The 18,050-nt window shown below is 36.7% G+C and overlaps 5 protein-coding genes and 2 long non-coding RNA genes across 10 annotated transcripts in view; 4 read left to right on the top strand and 3 right to left on the bottom strand.

The window, feature by feature from the left end:
* Positions 1-3,845: 3,845 nt before the first annotated feature.
* LOC124341461 lies at positions 3,846-5,588 on the bottom strand. Of its 2 annotated transcripts, XR_006918259.1 has the most exons (6): positions 5,488-5,588; positions 5,290-5,315; positions 4,949-5,228; positions 4,666-4,889; positions 3,941-4,600; positions 3,846-3,860 (listed from the first exon to the last, which is right to left on the bottom strand). It is a non-coding gene; the product is annotated as an uncharacterized LOC124341461 (long non-coding RNA). The 2 variants fall into 2 exon arrangements; XR_006918258.1 differs by lacking the exons at positions 5,290-5,315; positions 5,488-5,588 and having other exon boundaries at positions 4,949-5,283.
* On the top strand, positions 5,561-6,359 carry LOC124341567. The gene is made up of 2 exons (XR_006918479.1): positions 5,561-5,654; positions 5,746-6,359. It is a non-coding gene; the product is annotated as an uncharacterized LOC124341567 (long non-coding RNA).
* LOC124341422 (cytochrome c oxidase subunit 5B, mitochondrial-like) lies at positions 6,214-6,967 on the bottom strand. The gene is made up of 3 exons (XM_046794522.1): positions 6,804-6,967; positions 6,562-6,635; positions 6,214-6,495 (listed from the first exon to the last, which is right to left on the bottom strand). The coding sequence occupies exons 1-3, from the start codon at positions 6,883-6,885 to the stop codon at positions 6,289-6,291; spliced, it is 363 nt and encodes a 120-aa protein (XP_046650478.1). The 5' UTR covers positions 6,886-6,967; the 3' UTR covers positions 6,214-6,288.
* Positions 6,968-7,815: 848 nt separating this feature from the next.
* LOC124341203 (G kinase-anchoring protein 1-like) lies at positions 7,816-9,677 on the top strand. The gene is made up of 6 exons (XM_046794208.1): positions 7,816-8,241; positions 8,337-8,651; positions 8,718-8,870; positions 8,936-9,101; positions 9,170-9,315; positions 9,378-9,677. The coding sequence occupies exons 1-6, from the start codon at positions 8,044-8,046 to the stop codon at positions 9,408-9,410; spliced, it is 1,011 nt and encodes a 336-aa protein (XP_046650164.1). The 5' UTR covers positions 7,816-8,043; the 3' UTR covers positions 9,411-9,677.
* A 692-nt stretch (positions 9,678-10,369) lies between these two features.
* LOC124341273 (probable endochitinase) overlaps positions 10,370-18,050 on the top strand; it is a 168,064-nt gene continuing 160,383 nt past the window's right edge. The window contains exons 1-7 of one of the 3 annotated variants that reach the window (XM_046794303.1): positions 10,370-10,406; positions 10,522-10,580; positions 10,677-10,763; positions 10,832-10,885; positions 10,947-11,019; positions 11,099-11,427; positions 11,500-11,918. In XM_046794303.1, coding sequence (XP_046650259.1) covers positions 10,373-10,406; positions 10,522-10,580; positions 10,677-10,763; positions 10,832-10,885; positions 10,947-11,019; positions 11,099-11,427; positions 11,500-11,589 — 726 coding nt within the window. In that variant the 5' untranslated portion in view covers positions 10,370-10,372 and the 3' untranslated portion in view covers positions 11,590-11,918. Of the gene's footprint in view, positions 10,407-10,521; positions 10,581-10,676; positions 10,764-10,831; positions 10,886-10,946; positions 11,020-11,098; positions 11,428-11,499; positions 11,919-18,050 lie in introns of those variants that run through there. The other 2 variants (XM_046794302.1, XM_046794300.1) reach the window with 2 other exon arrangements.
* LOC124341057 (ubiquitin carboxyl-terminal hydrolase 14-like) lies at positions 12,736-15,071 on the top strand. The gene is made up of 11 exons (XM_046793964.1): positions 12,736-12,876; positions 12,982-13,160; positions 13,222-13,329; positions 13,397-13,511; positions 13,567-13,745; positions 13,810-13,898; positions 13,959-14,115; positions 14,188-14,253; positions 14,319-14,501; positions 14,573-14,678; positions 14,737-15,071. Exons 1-11 carry the CDS (start codon positions 12,861-12,863, stop codon positions 15,009-15,011), a joined length of 1,473 nt encoding a protein of 490 aa, XP_046649920.1. The 5' UTR covers positions 12,736-12,860; the 3' UTR covers positions 15,012-15,071.
* LOC124340965 (transmembrane 9 superfamily member 4-like) lies at positions 14,947-17,816 on the bottom strand. Its single transcript, XM_046793818.1, has 8 exons — positions 17,092-17,816; positions 16,864-17,019; positions 16,461-16,787; positions 16,250-16,404; positions 16,006-16,163; positions 15,676-15,935; positions 15,422-15,605; positions 14,947-15,357 (listed from the first exon to the last, which is right to left on the bottom strand). Exons 1-8 carry the CDS (start codon positions 17,508-17,510, stop codon positions 15,118-15,120), a joined length of 1,899 nt encoding a protein of 632 aa, XP_046649774.1. The 5' UTR covers positions 17,511-17,816; the 3' UTR covers positions 14,947-15,117.

The following is an 18,050-nucleotide window of genomic DNA, read 5'->3' as shown; positions in this document are numbered from 1 at the left end:
TTGTTATCGTTAGAAATAGTAAAGAAAAAAAAAAACCTTATTGCTCCAGGTGTCGTCTATCCTTTTAACCCAAATACATAATACAAGTATATAGAGAAATATACACCAAGCGACATGTGAGCAGGTAAATAAATGTTACGTTCTCCGAACATGGGTAACGAGAGGCAAGGTCGCACACGTACAAGGGGAGAGAGAAATGCATTAAACATTTGACCTCAAATATGTCTTGATGCCAAGGACGACGACGATTGTTAAATACAAAAAAGGATCGGCAATAAATGGATCTTGAGACACACGCCCCGGGAACAATACTTTGAAGTTTGAAATTTGAAACAAATTTGAGAGAAGATCAAAACTATTGCGAAAAAGTGTCGAGTCGGCAGAATTCAAGAATTGTTTAATGATTCTGAAATGAATGGGGTGACGAATAAGCATTTCGTGCAGAGGAGTAGAGCTTATCTAAGCATATGACACATATGTTCCTTTTTTTCTTTCTTATCGGGAAAAAGCTGACGATGAGATAATAATGACAAATAGATCGATGACGGCTCCCCCTTGGGCTCGGTGTGAAGTAATAACGTTTTCTTATAGACATTGCAGCCAAGTATAGGCCTACTAGATAAATAATTCAACTAGAAGCAGGTAACTCTAGCGATTATTGGACAGAGACCTTAGATGTCTCATAAATTAGACTCACGCACTCTATTAACTATAGTAAAACAATTGACATTTCGTTGAGGCATTCATTATATTTCTTCTTCCATTCTCTTCCGGGCGGAAAAAAAACGCGTAAAGAAAGGTGTGTGCAGGTAAAGCTCGTAAATCGTTCAATCAAGCAGTTAAAATTCATTCCGATATGAGTGGTGGAGTGGTAGTAAATACAGGGCTGGCTTCACGGATCAGTGAATGAGACCTAGAAAAATGTCAAACCCGTTCAAGCGTAAATCACGACACGTAAAATATGTTGTTATACCTGACACAGCGTTGCACATCACTTAGTATTAGACATTTTTCGTATGGCGGCTCAGCTGGCTTATCGCGTGCTGCACAGGCCTGCAGCTGTGCGTTAGCCATTTGATATGCGCCTGCCATTTTGTATAAATAAAAACATCAAAATAAAAGTTTGAACGACTGCATCTGCTCAACGCGACAGCGGACTATAGAAACACAAAAGGCAATAGATTTCAAAGCGAAACTTTTGGTGCCATTTCGTCGCTCGTCCCAATGATCTCATTAGCCACGAACTGTACCACGGAAGACAATTGCTTTCAGATGAAACAGTAAATTTCATTTCATCTCTCAGCTCTCTGGCAGCAACTTTCAAATGAATATCAAGCGCGACTGCCTTAATTGATTTGCCAAGTTATTATACTTTCACGGCAACTTTTGAAAATGTTGACAGTTGGGGGATATAGCGGAGCGCGGGGGGTTTCCGGCATTTGCAATCATGCGCCACTTCATTATAATTTGCAAAACTTTTAATCGTTAATTTAATTGTCGTATTGATCGGAGCCGCCGACGGGTGTTCTCATCATTACGACCGGCTGTTATACAGTACAGCAGCGCATTGAAAAACGTAAAGTGCTTCGGAGAGCACGGTATATTCAGTTAATGCATTCAATCAAATTTCCATGTATAAAACAAATTTGCGCAGCAGATTCGCTGTTTTCAAGCATGGAAACAACGTTGATATAAAGCCACTTTTAGATTCAAAGGACGATCTAAAAATTGCGCTCAATTTTCTGTCTAGACTCTTTTCCAAATACTTTTTATTTTAAAAAACTACGGTACGTGTAACTGTGGATATACGTAAACTGCAAAGATTCCTACGAATCGTTGAACACACGAATAGTTTTCGTGTCTGTTGGTGATTAAAGGACTTGATGACGTCAATTCTTGAACCGTGAGTCGTCCTTTGACGCTATTAGTCAATTTCGCTATCATGTATCCTGCTGACATGTGGCACTATTTATAACCACAAATTGAACGATACGGGAAGATGTAATTGTCATCATTTCGGTAAAACTCTTAGGTAGGTTTCTAGCTTAACCTATCGGATAAAATAAATAAATAACTAATAATATGGTTTCATGCACCAGAAGACGAATATACCTGCCGCGGGAAGGGATAATCAATAGGTGACAGTTCAAAAAGTGCTGTTTGTTATTGTGGGATTCGCCATGGTTATATCGAATTCAGCGAAATAATAAAATAAAAGAAACATCCAAACATATGCTCTGTAGCCGCAAGTTTGCAGCATAGTATTGTAATGCCCTATACATATTTGAAACTACTGAATAGATGATATTGCAGAGTATACACATACGCCACATATAGCCCAACCCGGCCAAACCGAACATCGTATAATAACCTTTAGTGCGGCGTCTCTAGTCTTCTTGTTGTCAAGTTCTGTCTTTCCTTGGCAATCCATATCGACTTAATTTAATATTCTTTAAAGAAAACTATGTGGCTGCGCCGCAGTTGGCGCACCGTGAACAAAAGTAAATCGAAGAACTTCTCGGTACATTATTTGTACAACATTCTTTTTTCTTAAAGAAATATTCCAGTAGTGATCGAGTTATAGGAATCGATTTTTGAAAAAAGCGTTGAAAACTAAAATGCTGATAATTTTACCGGATTTCCGGTGAAAAAAAATGGGGGGGGGGTATCTATTGAATTGTCCAGATATCAGGCGTTCAAACAAATGATATGAAATGAATATTTTCTATTGGCTATGGGGAACAAGTGTTATCGTTCATTATTCAAGGGACATGCATATGCCATGGCGAGATTAAATGGAAAAAAACGTGAGAGCGGGTATTGTCTACCTATAGAGAAATGGAACCAGGTAGCTATATATTTTTCGCACAAAAGTTTCGGTGTTTTCTTTTTGTCCAAAAATAGCTTAACATCTGCGCAATTAATCTCTCCTTCTACTTGGAAACGTTAATGTAGACTCGGTGGCTGTCGACCGATAGATTGCTCCGGAAATCCGGGTGCATTCAGTTGGAAGCGCTTCAGCATACACGCACGCATCCAGATTCAAAAATAGACTGGATTAAAAGAAGAAATAAAAAGTTGTTGCGCCATATACCAAAGTTAATATACCGCAGTGCACATAAATTAGCAAACAAGTTCTGCACTCGCACGATAGATGGGAAAATTTGATTATATCTGCATATAGCACAACACCAAATGTTGTCCCGGATTATAGGCTCACGTCATTTTTTTTTTTGCCAAATGCACATAATAAGATATTGCATATGCCTACAAGGATTCAAATTTTTTGCGTTACTGGATTCGCTTAAAAATCAATAGAGCTGTTGGAAACCCTTGCTGGTTCAGGGTTTTCGGCCGTTCTCAAAGTTCCCGAGAATTGCAGGAATTTTGGAACATTTTCGCTTTAGTTTTCAGGCTTTGATTTATTATTTATTTTTTTATTTTTTTAAACTTAAGTCGCATAGAATCCTTACTTCCAGAGCTATGTATAGTATTTAGTTTCATTTCTGGGACAACTCAATATTGGAAACATTGCTAAAGAAGTAATAATGACGACAACTTTCAAAACCGTCGATTACTAATACTCGGAAGAATGCCTGACCCCCAGAAGTGCTGGTGGTCACCATCATTAGAGAAACTTGATTTTTTGCTAATAACAAAATAATTACTTGCGCAACTTTTAGGGCTTCAGTGCTGCCATGTTTGGTATACAACATTGAAATGGAAAAAAGGCCCCCGTGAGTGGTTTCCTAATTTAAATTCAATCTTTATAAGGTCTTGTCTTCTACACAAGATTTGAATAAACCGCTGCCCGCTGGTATAATCGGATAGTTTTCATCCACGTTGTTCTAGATTATATGCTGCAGGTAGTGTATACCCAAGGACCAGAATTTTGGGTTTAATAGTGATGTTTAATATTGAATTTTGAAACAATTCTTACCTCTGAAATTGTAATTGTAGAATTCATGTTCTGCCCTATCAAAATAATGAGCCAAAAAAGGGTTGATTTCATTGTTGAGCGTTTATTTAAGTTTATCTAAGTACAAAATAAATAAGATTAATTATCCCGAGAAATAAAGATCGATTGTTAGGGTCGAAACACTTTGTGTTTAAGCGTGGAATAAGAAATACCTACACCTCCATTTCAATTTTCAAATTTTAAACCTGAGCGTACAAATGCTCATATTTCTTTTCTGGCTTATTCACATAATATAATCAAACGCAACGCGAAGGGCTGATTGAAGCTTCTGGTACTTCATCCGTCGGACCACTTGCCGTGGCATTAGCATCGTTTGGCCACGGAGACTGATGACCGTTTGGGTAAAGGCAAGCTGCCACGGCAGAAGAATCATTGCGTTGCCGGAAGCTAGTCGATCCGTCAAGCGAAGCATCAGAATTCCCGTTTTTAATTCCAGAACGTATTCGACTTTTTATGTTCTCGTACTGTCTTTTCTTTCCTGGAAGGCTCTGCAACTGTGAATTTCGACTAACTACGGCGACGGAGGGATTCCACTGTGGGCGTGAATCCGTGGATTTTCCTTTGGAGTTGGCAGACACGGTTTTCGACATGGTAATAATCTGTTTTAATGTCCAACGTTTACTAAAGTAACAAATAATAACAAACTTCAATTAAGACACGAAAAAATGTGAAGGAATTCAATATACCTCAGGTTGTGTTGAAACTTGTATCGGAATAATAAGCAGATCGATTCAAATTGTGAGTTAGATGTGCGTTATTGTCATTAACGTCTATATGGGATCGTTGACATGTCCATTGATTTAAAGTTCCATTTGATACAAGTTGTTAAATGGTTTACTTGCCAATACAGAGGAAGACAACTCTTTCAAGTCTGTTAATCATTATAATAAAGATGAACTTGCATACAGACCTACACTTAACACATTAGATTGCATTTACGTTAGTAATAATAACAAAATTGTTTCATACCGTCAAAATTGTTGAAATCCTTACTCGTTGTACAAACGGTGATGTAACAAAGCAACCTAGGCACAATCCGTGTAAGATGTGACGAAAGAATGAAGTTTCAGCTGGCACCTTTTAGTTCTTTGAGGCCACGTCAGTCATGGGCCACTTGTATTTCAACAGTGATTGACTCACAACAACTACAGGTTAGGATCAAAATCACTGGCCGAATAGGTTGAGAAGCAAAAGTCCCGAAGATATATATGGCGATGGTGATATTCCAAGATCGCGTATACTTAGAAGGCTATAACGACGAGCTATTTACATAAAATTGCCTTCAGCAACCGAATAAAAACAACTTTTACCTTATAGACTCCACTTTAGCCTTCAGCTTCGCGTTGCCAATATATGAAGTTGTACCAAAGAAAAAATTAACAAAACAATTAACAAATGTAAAATCATAGTTTAAAAAACAAACAAACAATTATAATTAAAAAAGGTTTTATCTGGTAGGCTACACAACATCAACAAAAAGAGGTTCGTTTTTTGGAAATGGGCGTTACCATCTGAGACGAGATTGATAGCAGGAAAAGTATCTTAAATCTTTAAATGGCATAACTGCTCACTCTAGCATCACTTCTTCACTTGCTCAAGCGTGTCGAGAAGTATTAAAATCGAAGATTTTTATGATGGAGATGGATTAGCTGCCTCAATTTTAGCGCGGGCTAAGGTACGGCCTTTCCAGATAGTATTACGTAGTTACATAAATAACGTGTCAAAGGGAAAAATTAATAACATATAAATCACTTTCTAATTTATAGTTTAATTAATTCATCGAACTGCGCTGATTTGGAATGAACCATCAAAGCTTTATCAAAATAATTGCTTTTAAAATGTAACAGAAATCGGACTGCAGGAAGTTACTCTTATTTGAAAAAGGCGCGGTAATCGAGTCGTCTGCTAACCGGAATAACTGAATCAGGATTGCTGTATATTTGTATAATTGTAGGATTGCTTATTTGCTTTTGGGATCGATACCAACGATTTCAACTTTGCCACTATTGCATTCTTTTTTCTTAAATTTTTATATTTTACAGGCCTTTTCAGTTTCTAGTCCCTATTTTCAGATATGACTATGCATTATATAATACATAAATCCCAGATATTAATAAAGAGAAAAATTGAAATGAATTCCATACCCAAGGATAAATAAATAAAAATTAAACTGTGATTTTATGCAGCACTGTATTTGTTGCAACATCACATGGACAGTAATAAAGATATTTCACTATCAGGACTGCTTCTTTTATTCGTTCTCTTCTATACATTCAGAAAGCTTTTACCCTTTCAAATAAGTCTAAATTCTAAACGGGTTTCGAATCAACCAATTTAAACCAGTAGCCACATTCACAGCGCTTGGGTTCACCTTTGTAAAGCCACATCCAGTTGATGGCAGTAGCATCTTCTTCACAGACGCAACCTACAACACGGTAGTCTGCAACAGAGGGAACAACATTGGGTTTTTCCTTGGTTCCAGCAACTCTTTTGTAGACTTGCATTTCATATGGATCCTATTTATAAGATTAAACCTTTTACTTTATAAGATAACAGTGCAATAAAGAAATCTTAACCCTTACCTCTCGTCCAGCTTGCTTGGCAAGAATTTCACGCTTTTCTAATCCGGTAGCATGTTCAACGGGATCGTTCATAGCTAGATTCAAAATAACAAGAAATTATTACAAAATCATAACCAAGACCGAATTTTGAGATTCATGGCGGCCTACGTGACAAAGTATGCTGTGACAAATACCTCGTACAAACACAATTTAGAACACCCATGAATTCGCTTATTGACTACCATATAAAAGCTTATAATTACCTCTATCTGCCGCCCTAACAGCGGTGGTAGAAACTCCTCGCCGAGTTGCAGCAAAAACCGATCGACAAACTAGCGAAGCCATTTTTTCGAGTAACGAGTGAGTGTCTGAGTGAGACGATACGGACGATACTGGAGTGAAACAAATGACGAATGAAAAATGAAACAGTCGACGAACGCAAAGCGCACACACGACACGAAAGCCGGAAAGCGTCTTCTGCTATTGAATGCTTTTAAAAAACCTGGCAAAGCAGCAAAAGAAATAGGTTGCTGTGGTTGTGTTTTCTGTTTTTGTACGAATCAAACGTTAACTGGTAAGTAGCATGATTTATAAGAACTGTAATAAGACAATCTAATGTAATACTTTTGTTAAATTCAGATATCAGAAATGGGTGACCGTTATAACATTCATTCTCAGCTAGAACATTTGCAATCAAAGTACATTGGTACAGGACACGCAGATACGTCGAGACACGAATGGCTTAGTAACCAACATCGTGATTCGTTTGCCTCTTACGTTGGGCATTTTGATCTGCTGAACCACATTGCAATTGCTGAAAATGAATCAAAAGCTCGTGTACGTTTTAACTTTATGGAAAAAATGCTTCAACCTTGTGGGCCTCCTCCAGAGAAAACAGAAGACTAAAATGCCAATCTCCTTACAAATTTCATGTTTAAATTCCAATAATTGAATAAACAATTCTTTCACATACTTGTCATTATGTATTACACCCTTTTTTTATCACTTAAAATAGTTGTGACTTGCAGTTATGGTTTTCCCATTCCCATGGGCTACTAATTGAAGATCGTAGAAAAAGTGATACTAAAACAACCAGTGTCACCAGTCCACCACCAATATTTCAAAATAACAAAATTATCTATTGCTTAATCCAAAAATTTCCTTTCTATTTTGAACCTATTTATTATGAAAAGGTATTATTTTAAAATTAGGTTAGGAATGGAGTCGACGTTGCGCATGCATCAGGTTGCTGAAACCCATCGATTTCGACGACATCTAGCCGTCTATCGAATCACGACTAAACCGGCTCTTGCATTTGAGGGCTGTTAGCACGTTCAAAACACGTATCTAGTGTGCAAGTTTGGCTTTTTAAGATAAAGTTCTCTTTATAAAGTTTTCCCAAGTTTTCCTTCCCACTTCTTAAACGTTACTGTCGTCATATCGATAAATTGCCCCATACTACTATTACTAGCCTTGAAATCGTAGTAACTTTTCACTGACAGCATGACTGCTTCTGTATCTCGTTTTGCAATCCTTCGAATAGACGATGATGAAGACGAAAAAGCAGCCACAAGAGCAAGAGATAAACAAAGGGCAGCTGCACAGAAATTGGCAGAATCTAAAAATAAGGGTGGTAAAGCTCAGTTGAATTCTGACAAAAATGCTGTTAAGAAGTTGAAAGCGGCCCAAGAAAAGGCAGAGGTAAAAACCATTATTGCAAAATAAGAAAATTAGAAGGGACATTGGTTGATTGTCCTATTTAATACTTACATTTCTTAATGTTGTTTCATTTTCAGCTGAAATCCTTGGCCTTCGGTGGGAGTAAGACTAAGAAATCATCAGCGTCTAAAAAGAAACCTGTAGTATCTGAAGTCCCTGGGAATTGGAATGAGTGGAAACAAAGAGATCAAGAATTTGTCCAAACTGACTTTGAAGCTCAATTACAAGAAGCAATAATGGCATCCAAAGTAGATTTTGAAGCAAATAAGAAGGATGTCCTGAAGTTGCCAGAAAATACTGTTAACAAGCCATCGAATAAAAAAAAGGGTGGTAACAGTAAGACTAAAGGAACCACTACAATGTCATTGGATCAGTTCAAGCAAGGTCCTCAGGTATTAAACATATTTATTTTCTAATTTTTCATCGCCAGGTTAAGACATTTTTCCCCCTCATTGTAGGAACCTATTCATGAAGCCCCAGCACATGAAGGAACTAATGGGAAAGCTGTTGAGGATGATCATTTTTTTGATGAAGTTGCAGATGAGGCCAAAAAAATTGCAAGCAAGGAAAAAAAGAAAGCTGAATTGTCAAAGAAAGCAAATAAAAAAGCAGTAATTCAGCACCATGTGATATTTCTTTAACTAATTAATTTAAAAGAATTTAACGCAATTTTTAGTCTCTTCAAGTCGAACAACCACGTCTTGCTCAGCTGCAAGACGAGTTAAACCAGAAAAATCTGGAGATAGAAAGCCTTCGATTGGAAAACGACAAATTGCGTGAAGAGTTATTCAACGTCAAAACTCGCAACAAGAAACTTTGCGGAATTTTGCTCCAAGGAGAAAGTAAAATTTTAATGTTTGATAATTTATTTTTTGTCTGCCTAACATAATCTCGATTTTTTTACAAATAGTGAAAGAAAAGTCCCAACTTCTTGTGGAAATGGACAAAATCTCCAAAGTGAAGGACGAATTGACCACAGAGCTTGAAAACATGTCCAGTCAATTACAACAAGAACGAAGCAAAGTCAGCGCTTTAACCGACTCGAAAAAGACAGCTGTAAATATTATTTACAGCTTTTATTTCGTAATATAATCTTAACTTCCATTTTTTTTTCTCAGACTTACAAAAAGAGGAATGATAGCGAAAAGTAACGAAGGCAACTGAACTTGTACTGCTTTAACGACGTCTTCCAGTGCTCAACAAGCAGTAAGAACGAAATTTCAAGTTTCTCTTTAAACCATTTGGCATGTTTGCTTTCTCTGTACTCTATACTCCGTTATTTTCAGTTAAACATATGTTTTCTTTGTTCATTGAAGTTAATCCATACACTATGGCTTGACCCATACACTATGGCTTGGCCAACATTATCGCTTTATCGCGATTAGAAACTTTGAGATACACGGAATTTAACCAAGAAATGTAATTGAAGTTAAAATATCATTCTATTCCTTTACGTTTGTTATCCGACAACGAATCCGTATACTAGTAAACAATTTCTAGTCGCTTTAATCCAAAGTATCTGTTGCGACGAAATCTAATCTACTGTGATGTTGGGGTGTAAGCACTTTAAAATAAACAGTCAGTTTATTTGGAGTATAATTTCACTAGTTAGCGTTATGAAACGTTACTTCGGGCAAACTCGCCGCAGCTTTTTCTTTTTCTGATGAACACCAGCGTTCTTGTTCAACTATCTACAACAGTACGTGTTATTTGATGCGTCGCGGGAGCTTTACTATTCTTTCTCAATGTGAAACATGACGTCAAGATCAAACCTTGGGCTGAGTCACCAAATCCACATCCGGAAATTTTTATGGTTGAATTTTGTAAATTGCTTCTGGTGACAAGGTTACAGTATTATTGCAAGCCCAGATAAAACTGTTTCGACTCAAAACCTCAAAGCATTCCGTCTTTACAAAGATAACTAGATTAAATGGTTTAGATTTAATCCCTTTTATGATTAAAAAAAAATCCCGTTCCCCTGCTTTTTTACACAGTGGTATAAATCGGAATGGTATAAATTCCTGGTTAAAATATATGAGTAGGTCAGTCGATGAACAGGAGTTTTCGAAATCTTAATTAGATCAGATTGAAAAAACACGTTTTACTTACCGCAATGAATGTACCAGTACATTTCGCGTGCACATTGGGTAGGTTATAAGTATTTTTTTTTTATAAATTGTGTATAGAATTACTTTGATTTTAGAAACGCTTTTAAACGGCAAAATTCATATGTATAGACCTACTAAACGATTATCTTTGCAGCTTTCCTTTTGTGCCTAGGAACAGGAGTGATGTCGCGACAAATCGCTTTCGATTCAGAGGTAAATTACAATTTAGATATTTCATGAATGAAAAATACGTTGTCACAAATCTGAGCATTTAATTGAGTATATGTTTATGTTCTCTCTTTTATTTAGTCAGGAGGGCAGAACCCGTTGCTTTTTGTGAGAGCAGTGGAAAAATTCGTCTGTCCAGAAGTAGGAAATTATCCTGTCCCTGGGCAGGTAATTAATTGACAATTTAAGTGAATTGATAAAGAAGTATCGGTTGATTAAATGTTATTATTACATAGGAATGCACGAATGCTTACTACTCTTGTGGTCCTGATTTAACCCCAGTTTTATCGGTAATTTTCTTTTGTAAAATATTATTTTAATTATAAACTAATTATTACACTTCATTTTAAGTATTGTCCTGGAGCTTCTGTATTTGAACCAACCACTCAGTTGTGTACATCGTCATCCAGTGCACCTTGCAAGAGTGAGTAATTATAATCTTAAATAATTTTTCTCTACTGGCACATTCATAATAGAATTTTAAATATGTATTGTTCTTCTAGAAACAACAACATCGACCACTACCACATCGACAACATTGACAGAATCGACATCGACAACTATACAGCAAATAACTGAAGAACAGTCATCTACGGAATCTACACTTACAACACCAAATTCAACGACGACAGCCACAACTGCTACAACTGTTGTTACACAAAAGCCAACCGCGGAATCGACATTTACAACACCAAAGTCAACGACGACAGCCACAACTGTTACCAGCGCGAGAACTACGCCCTTTGCCTGCCCTGGAACAAATGGAGCCTTTCCAAATCCGACTAACTGCAGGACGTTTTACATGTGCTCAAATGGAATACCTTATCTTTACGTAAGTTGACCGCGTTTAGCTAAACTGTAAATCAGATAGTCTCATAGTTTTAATTTTATTTTTATTTTTTAGGACTGTCCAAGTAATCTAGTATTCAACGCAGCTACGGGAAACTGTGATTATGAAGTAAACGTTGCTGGTCCTTGCGGATCCGCACGTTGAAAAGTTAGAAGCTGTTTTTATTAAATAATGCTAAAATGACTATCATTCCTTCATTCTCAATGTGTATCGACAATCCAATTAGATCCAGTTATTTACATATGAATAAGTGAAATAATGTTGCGCTACTCGTATTTCTTCGACATTTTGCATTCATTTTACACACAAGTGTACGAAAATTAGAACTTGATTGTCGAATTTCCTTCAACCTTATTGCCTTCAACCAAATGTAATCATGCAATGTAATCCATGGAAACCTTTAAAATCTCTTTTTTTACCATCAAAACAGATTTTTTGGCCATTAATTTCGAAATAAATTATTTGAAATAGCATTTTGTAAAAGAATTATTTTCCTTCGCAGTTTTTAAAAACAGATGAATAAAAAGTTGCCGAATAGAATATGCGCGTAAAAACCCTGACCCATTGTTATCACTTTAATCCTTATAAACTTTAATCCTTATAAGCTGTTTTAGTAGGATAATGTTCAACAACCTTCAAAAACCAAGCGATAGTGTGCAAAGACGCCAAAGAGAAATTCAAAGGGAAAGAAAAAATCAAGATGACGAATTCATCGTTCAATTACTTGAAAAATACCTCCAACGTAAATGTATCAATGAAAACCACACAAAATAGAATTCTTAAAATTAAAGTAAGGTTTCGAAGACCTTATTTAGCCGCTTCCATTTGAAGCTACTTAAGGCTACTTTGTTGGGGGAACAAATTGCCGAAAAGTAAGGCGTTACACTTGATCACTCTAAAACAATTGGGTCAATATTTCTACGTCGTAAGCGATAACCGGAACTACAATTACCATTTCATCAATCATAACGTCCAATAAAGTCTGAGATTCAGGAACTTTATAACTTTGTGAGTGACCATAAGTAAAATATTAAAAATAAAAGCAATCTTATTTCATTATGAAATGCGCTACGGCTTTACGGGATTTTACTCCTAATAGTTAACCAAATTAAATATGGCAGCTAATTGAACTAACTTGTATAGCCTAATTATGATGGCTATTTTTTCACGGCATTTTCACGCAACGAGGAATGTGAAAATCCAAGTTTGTAGCGCAATTGCAGCCCAGCGCCATCTTATCGGATGGGGTGAGAACTTAAGCACTGACTGAAATGGAAAAAAATCCCTGTCAGGAAATTGCTGTTTAACAACATCCCTTACTTCTGTTAGTGGTAGTAAAGTGAAGTTGTCATTGTCATTTTAAAAGAATTCCAACCGGCAATTTTTCTTCTTTTATTCGTTGTTTAAAAAACACAATGCCTATCTTCAAAGGTATAGTTTGAGGATACACTAGTTGTTTAATGCTGATTGTAGATGTTTCATGTGTTGTCACTTATCATTTGCATGTATAATCTTTCCAACTTTCTTCTATTTCAGTCAAGGTAAAGTGGGGCAAAGAAGTATTTAATGATGTTGAGGCAAACACAGATGAAGAACCCATTTTGTTTAAAGCTCAACTGTTTGCATTGACTGGTGTTCAAAATGAGCGACAGAAAGTTATGTTAAAAGGTGCTACACTGAAGGACGCTGATTGGGGCAATATCAAGCTGAAAGATGTAAGAATAGAAAATTTTGTTAAATTTCCTTTTATTAAGACTATTTTCATGTATTATTTAGGGGGCAGTTGTTTTGCTCATGGGCAGCAAAGAGGAGGATGTCCCAAATGAACCTAAACAGAAACCAATTTTTGTTGAGGATATGAATGAAGATGAACTAGCAAGCGCAGTAATATTATATAATAAACAATCAAGAAAACTAGAACCTTAATCAATATTTTGTTTCAAAATATCAGCTTGACTTTCCATCTGGATTAACCAACTTGGGCAATACTTGTTACATGAATGCAACCATTCAATGTCTCAAAACTGTTCCTGAGCTTTGTGATGCTTTGAAAGAATTTAAAGGAGGTAAATATCTAAAATGTAATTTGAGAATTAGAATTAATTTTATTCTGTCTTTCAGAGGTCAGTTTAAGTGGTGGAATGTTAGCTGGATCTGTTACTGCAGCACTTCGTGATTTGTACTCAGCTATGGATAGAGGGAATGGGTCATCAATTCCACCTTTCATTCTTCTTCAAGTTCTTCATGCGGCATTCCCACGTTTTGCAGAGAAGTCTTCCCATGGAGGGTTTCAACAACAGGTATCAGCATAATGTTAGTGTCTTAATATTGTTATTTGTATTTAAATTTATTTTATTTCATCAGGATGCTAACGAGTGTTGGACGGAGATACTTCGAATGTTACAGCAGAAACTCCAAGCCAGAAATGGCACCAATCAGTCTCGTCAATATTCGTAATATTCCATCTAAGTCATTCAGCAGCATATTTATATAACTTTTGCAATCTACTTTAGATCCATCATCGATCAGTATTTTGGAGGTCGTTTCACGTGTGAATTAAAATGTACCGAAAGTGAAGAGGAGCCAACAACCGTGAGTGAAGACAATTTTTTGCAGCTGAGTTGTTTTATTTCGCAAGAAGTAAAATATATGCACTCCGGTTTATTATCGGTAAGTTCAAAATTGTAATCTTTTAGTGATGCAGTTCATTATTTTTCTCTTAAAATTTTTTATAAAATGTAGAGGCTCAGTGAGCAGATAACCAAACAATCTCCAACTCTTGGGCGGGATGCGATTTACATCAAATCGGTAGGAAAAGAAAATTAAATAACTATATTCATCTTATCGGTGATTTTTTTTTTCTCTATATACAGTCAAAGATAAGCCGATTGCCTGCATATCTGTCCATTCAGTTTGTTCGTTTCTTCTATAAAGAGAAGGAAGCGATCAACGCAAAAATTCTCAAGGACATTAAATTTCAACTTAGTTTAGACGTATTCGACCTTTGCTCAGCAGAATTGCAACAGAAGTTGATTCCTATGAGGTCCAAATTCAAGGTTTGATAGTAGTTTCCTTTTATGTTAAATTTTTGAGAAATTTGCATTGAAAATGTTTCAAATTAATCAAGGAATATGAAGATCGTAAAATAGAAGAAGTAAAGGTTGCAAACAAGCCAGGCGATTCCCAAGTGGCAAAAGCTGACGTGAAAACCGCTCCTTATTGGTTTGAAGATGGTAGGAATTGTTATTATTTAGAAACAGTTGATTTAATAACAAATATTTGTTTTCGTAGATATTGGATCAAATAATTCGGGTTACTACCAACTTCAAGCAGTTTTGACACATAAGGGTCGCAGCAGTGGAAGTGGACATTACGTTGGATGGACAAGAAAACCTGGAACCAATCAGTGGTTGCAATTAGATGATGACAAGGTTACACCGATAAGCGAAGAAGATGTTCTTAAGTTATCTGGAGGCGGTGATTGGCACTGTGCCTATGTACTTCTTTACGGACCACGTTTATTGGAGATTGACGAAGGTACGGACAAAATGGACACTACAGTGTGATTGCCCTGCGATTTCTTTCATTGTCCCAAGTATTCAGCCAATAAATTGATATAACCGAAAGTGTCACTGTTTTGGGTACCATAAAACAAACAAATAAATTTAGAATCTAATCGATTTTGACTGCGGCATAGATCCTCCGCACGAAAAAGTGAGCAGCGTAGAAGCCAATCGTGCCCGTTAGTAACCAAAAGGTAAAGCACATTAGTGCAGTATATCCAAAGTATAGGAGAGTCGGAGTGAATTCCGTGATCTCCAACTGCGTCACAAAGTAGAATACAGCATAGGCGAAAACGTAGATGGCTGAGCCACCGGACACGACGAAACTGCGCCACCACCAATTATAGTCCTGGTCGTGACAGAAAACATCAATGAAATACGAATCTAATATAATAGAACGTTTGTCGATTTACCTCTCCACATAGCTGAAAGTAAACCATAACGATGGCAATTTGTGAACACGAGATGGCCAAAATGATGAAAACCAAGAAAAGGAATCCAAACAAGTAATAGAATTGATTCTCCCAAATTGCAGTGAAGATGAAGAACAACTCAATAAACATGGCTCCAAATGGAAGAATGCCAGCCATTAAAGAACTGTAAATTAAAGTTCGACATAAGCCAATTAAAAGAAAACAAACAAATTGTCCGATTAAAATTTACTTACCAAAGAATGGGATTCATATACCATAATTGTTCAGGTACTTGCCGAGGAATTTGGTTAGTTCTTACAGGCTGTTCAAAAGGCGCTTTTCGGTAACCAAAGTAATAACCGACAAACACCAAAGGGAAGCAAATGAAGAGCCACAAGCACAAAAGCTTGAGCATTGTTGTAAACGGGACAGCTCCACTGCTGTGTTTTCCCCAAATGAAACAGTTGAGGAAAAATCCCATTGCTGCCATGAAGCCAGGATAAAGGATGGCTGTCTATTGTTCAAAATAAAAGGTTTATCGAATTCCTTAATTACCAGAAGTACAAGCCGGTTAAGTCACTTACGAGGAATGCAGCTCGTTTCCATTCTTTGCCTTTCATAGTTTTGTAAAGACGTCCAGAGTGATATCCAGCAATCAACCCCATGAAAACGTACAAGAAAATTGCAGCTGTCATCAAAGCTCCACGCGACGCCGGTGAGAGCATGCCAAGCATGGCAAAAACTAAGAAACAGAAGGAAAAAAAACGGGAATTTGTTAATTTGCAACAAATAAGGATTTCAAAAACGAGGGTTAACTCAAGATCTTACACAAAATCACCACCGCCATGCAGAAAATTTGTATCCCGCTACCAATTACGGCAGCAAATAGTTTCGGATATCTGGGAGGACGAAACACGTCTCCATGAACAAGTTTCCATCCAGATTCTTCCATTGTTTCATCGTTGCTGTCATCTTGATTATACCTTTTTTTAAAAATTCATGTAAAATTATTTTAATCAACGTAGTGAATAAAACGTACTTTGCAATATCTCGTCGAAGAGTTCGGATGATGATCATGGTAAGAATTCCCGAAAGGAAAAAGACCACGATCAATGAATTGACGATGGAAAACCAATGGATTTGCACGTCACTCATCGCTAAATAAGAATCCCAACGAGAAGCCCATCTCACATCAGACTGTTTCCATTCCACCGAATAGGTAAAGAACAGTTTCGATTTTCCCACACGGCTGATGTACTGAGGACGAGCGTTATCAGAAAATTCACAAGAATCTTCTTTGAACTTGATGTCTTCATGTGATACGCTACGTGTTTCAACTTCGAACCTGACAACTCGATAGTTTTCACTAAAATATAAAATATAAGGATTAGTTTAAATTTGATGTTATTACCAATAATTTTACATAGAGGGCTTAAACTTACGCGTCTTCACTGTGGTAATGAAGAATGATTTTCAAGTGATTATTCAAGGCAACATTTTGATTGTGGAGGAATCCCAGTCTGTAACCATGCTCATATTGAATATTGTCAGAATCTTGATTGATGACTCGTGTTGCACAGGGTAAATTATCAACCAACCTGATGGGAAAAAAACAAAAGTAGATTGGAGGCAAAATGAGAAATGCACAATTTATATGATCTGAAACTTACAAGTGAACAAAGTATTCATGTTCAATTTTGCTGATTACATCTTTGGCCATGGATTCCTCCCACGTCATTGGTGTTTCAGGACTATGGCACAGCAGTTTGCATTTAACATCTTTTAGCATCTTGACTTCATAGGGAGTGTTCACGATTCTGTCACCCCTTAGAACTTCTCCCAGATTTTCCGATTTGAATTCAAATTTGTCATTTTTTGGACGACAGAAGGGCAGGCTGTAGTAAGCATAAGGGAGCTGTGTGTGTGTGCTAGTTAACTTGATTGCTTTGACTTCAATTTTGTCTCCACTTTTAAACTCTACAGGGGCAACTCCCGGGATATAGAATCCAGTACTTTTACCAAGCATCACTAGAAACAAGAAAAAAGACACCCAGATCCTTGGACACACACAATTATCATACATCGACATTTTAGTTGTGCAGTAAATCACAATTCGCGTTTGCTGACGACTACTACGACAAGTCGATTCTATATGCACACTAATTCAATGACGTGGCGAGAGTCTTTCTATACTTAGAAGCTTGTCATGTGCCTTGGTTCTTCTGGTATTCGTTAAGATGATAACTTGAACACAGACTATAATGTTCCCATTACGACAAACTTTAAGTGGCGCTCTATTATTACTCAAAAGTTCACCTTTTAATTGTTAAATTTAACGACAAGTCGGCACTCTGGCAAGTTCGACTGCACACGACTTTTTTTGACAGGGCAACTATTGCTTCCGAAACTGAAGTCAACATAGTACGCGCTTTTGGTGGGAGATTTCAAACCGGGGAATCGACGGAAAACCAAAAATATATAAAACTTGTCGATATGAAATGATGAATTGATCAATTCTTTTTTTCCGTTATTATTAAAAAACCGTTTAGTTGATAACTGCGGTTCAAATATATTCAAGATAGAACTGTTTATCGATATTTCCATAAAATTGACTTCCCTCAAGCATTCT

Source organism: Daphnia pulicaria, chromosome 5 (genome assembly GCF_021234035.1).
Source record: "Daphnia pulicaria isolate SC F1-1A chromosome 5, SC_F0-13Bv2, whole genome shotgun sequence".
Classification (NCBI taxonomy): Eukaryota; Metazoa; Arthropoda; class Branchiopoda; order Diplostraca; family Daphniidae; genus Daphnia; species Daphnia pulicaria.
Note: the sequence above shows the minus strand (reverse complement) of the source record. Positions and strands in the feature narration are given on the sequence as shown.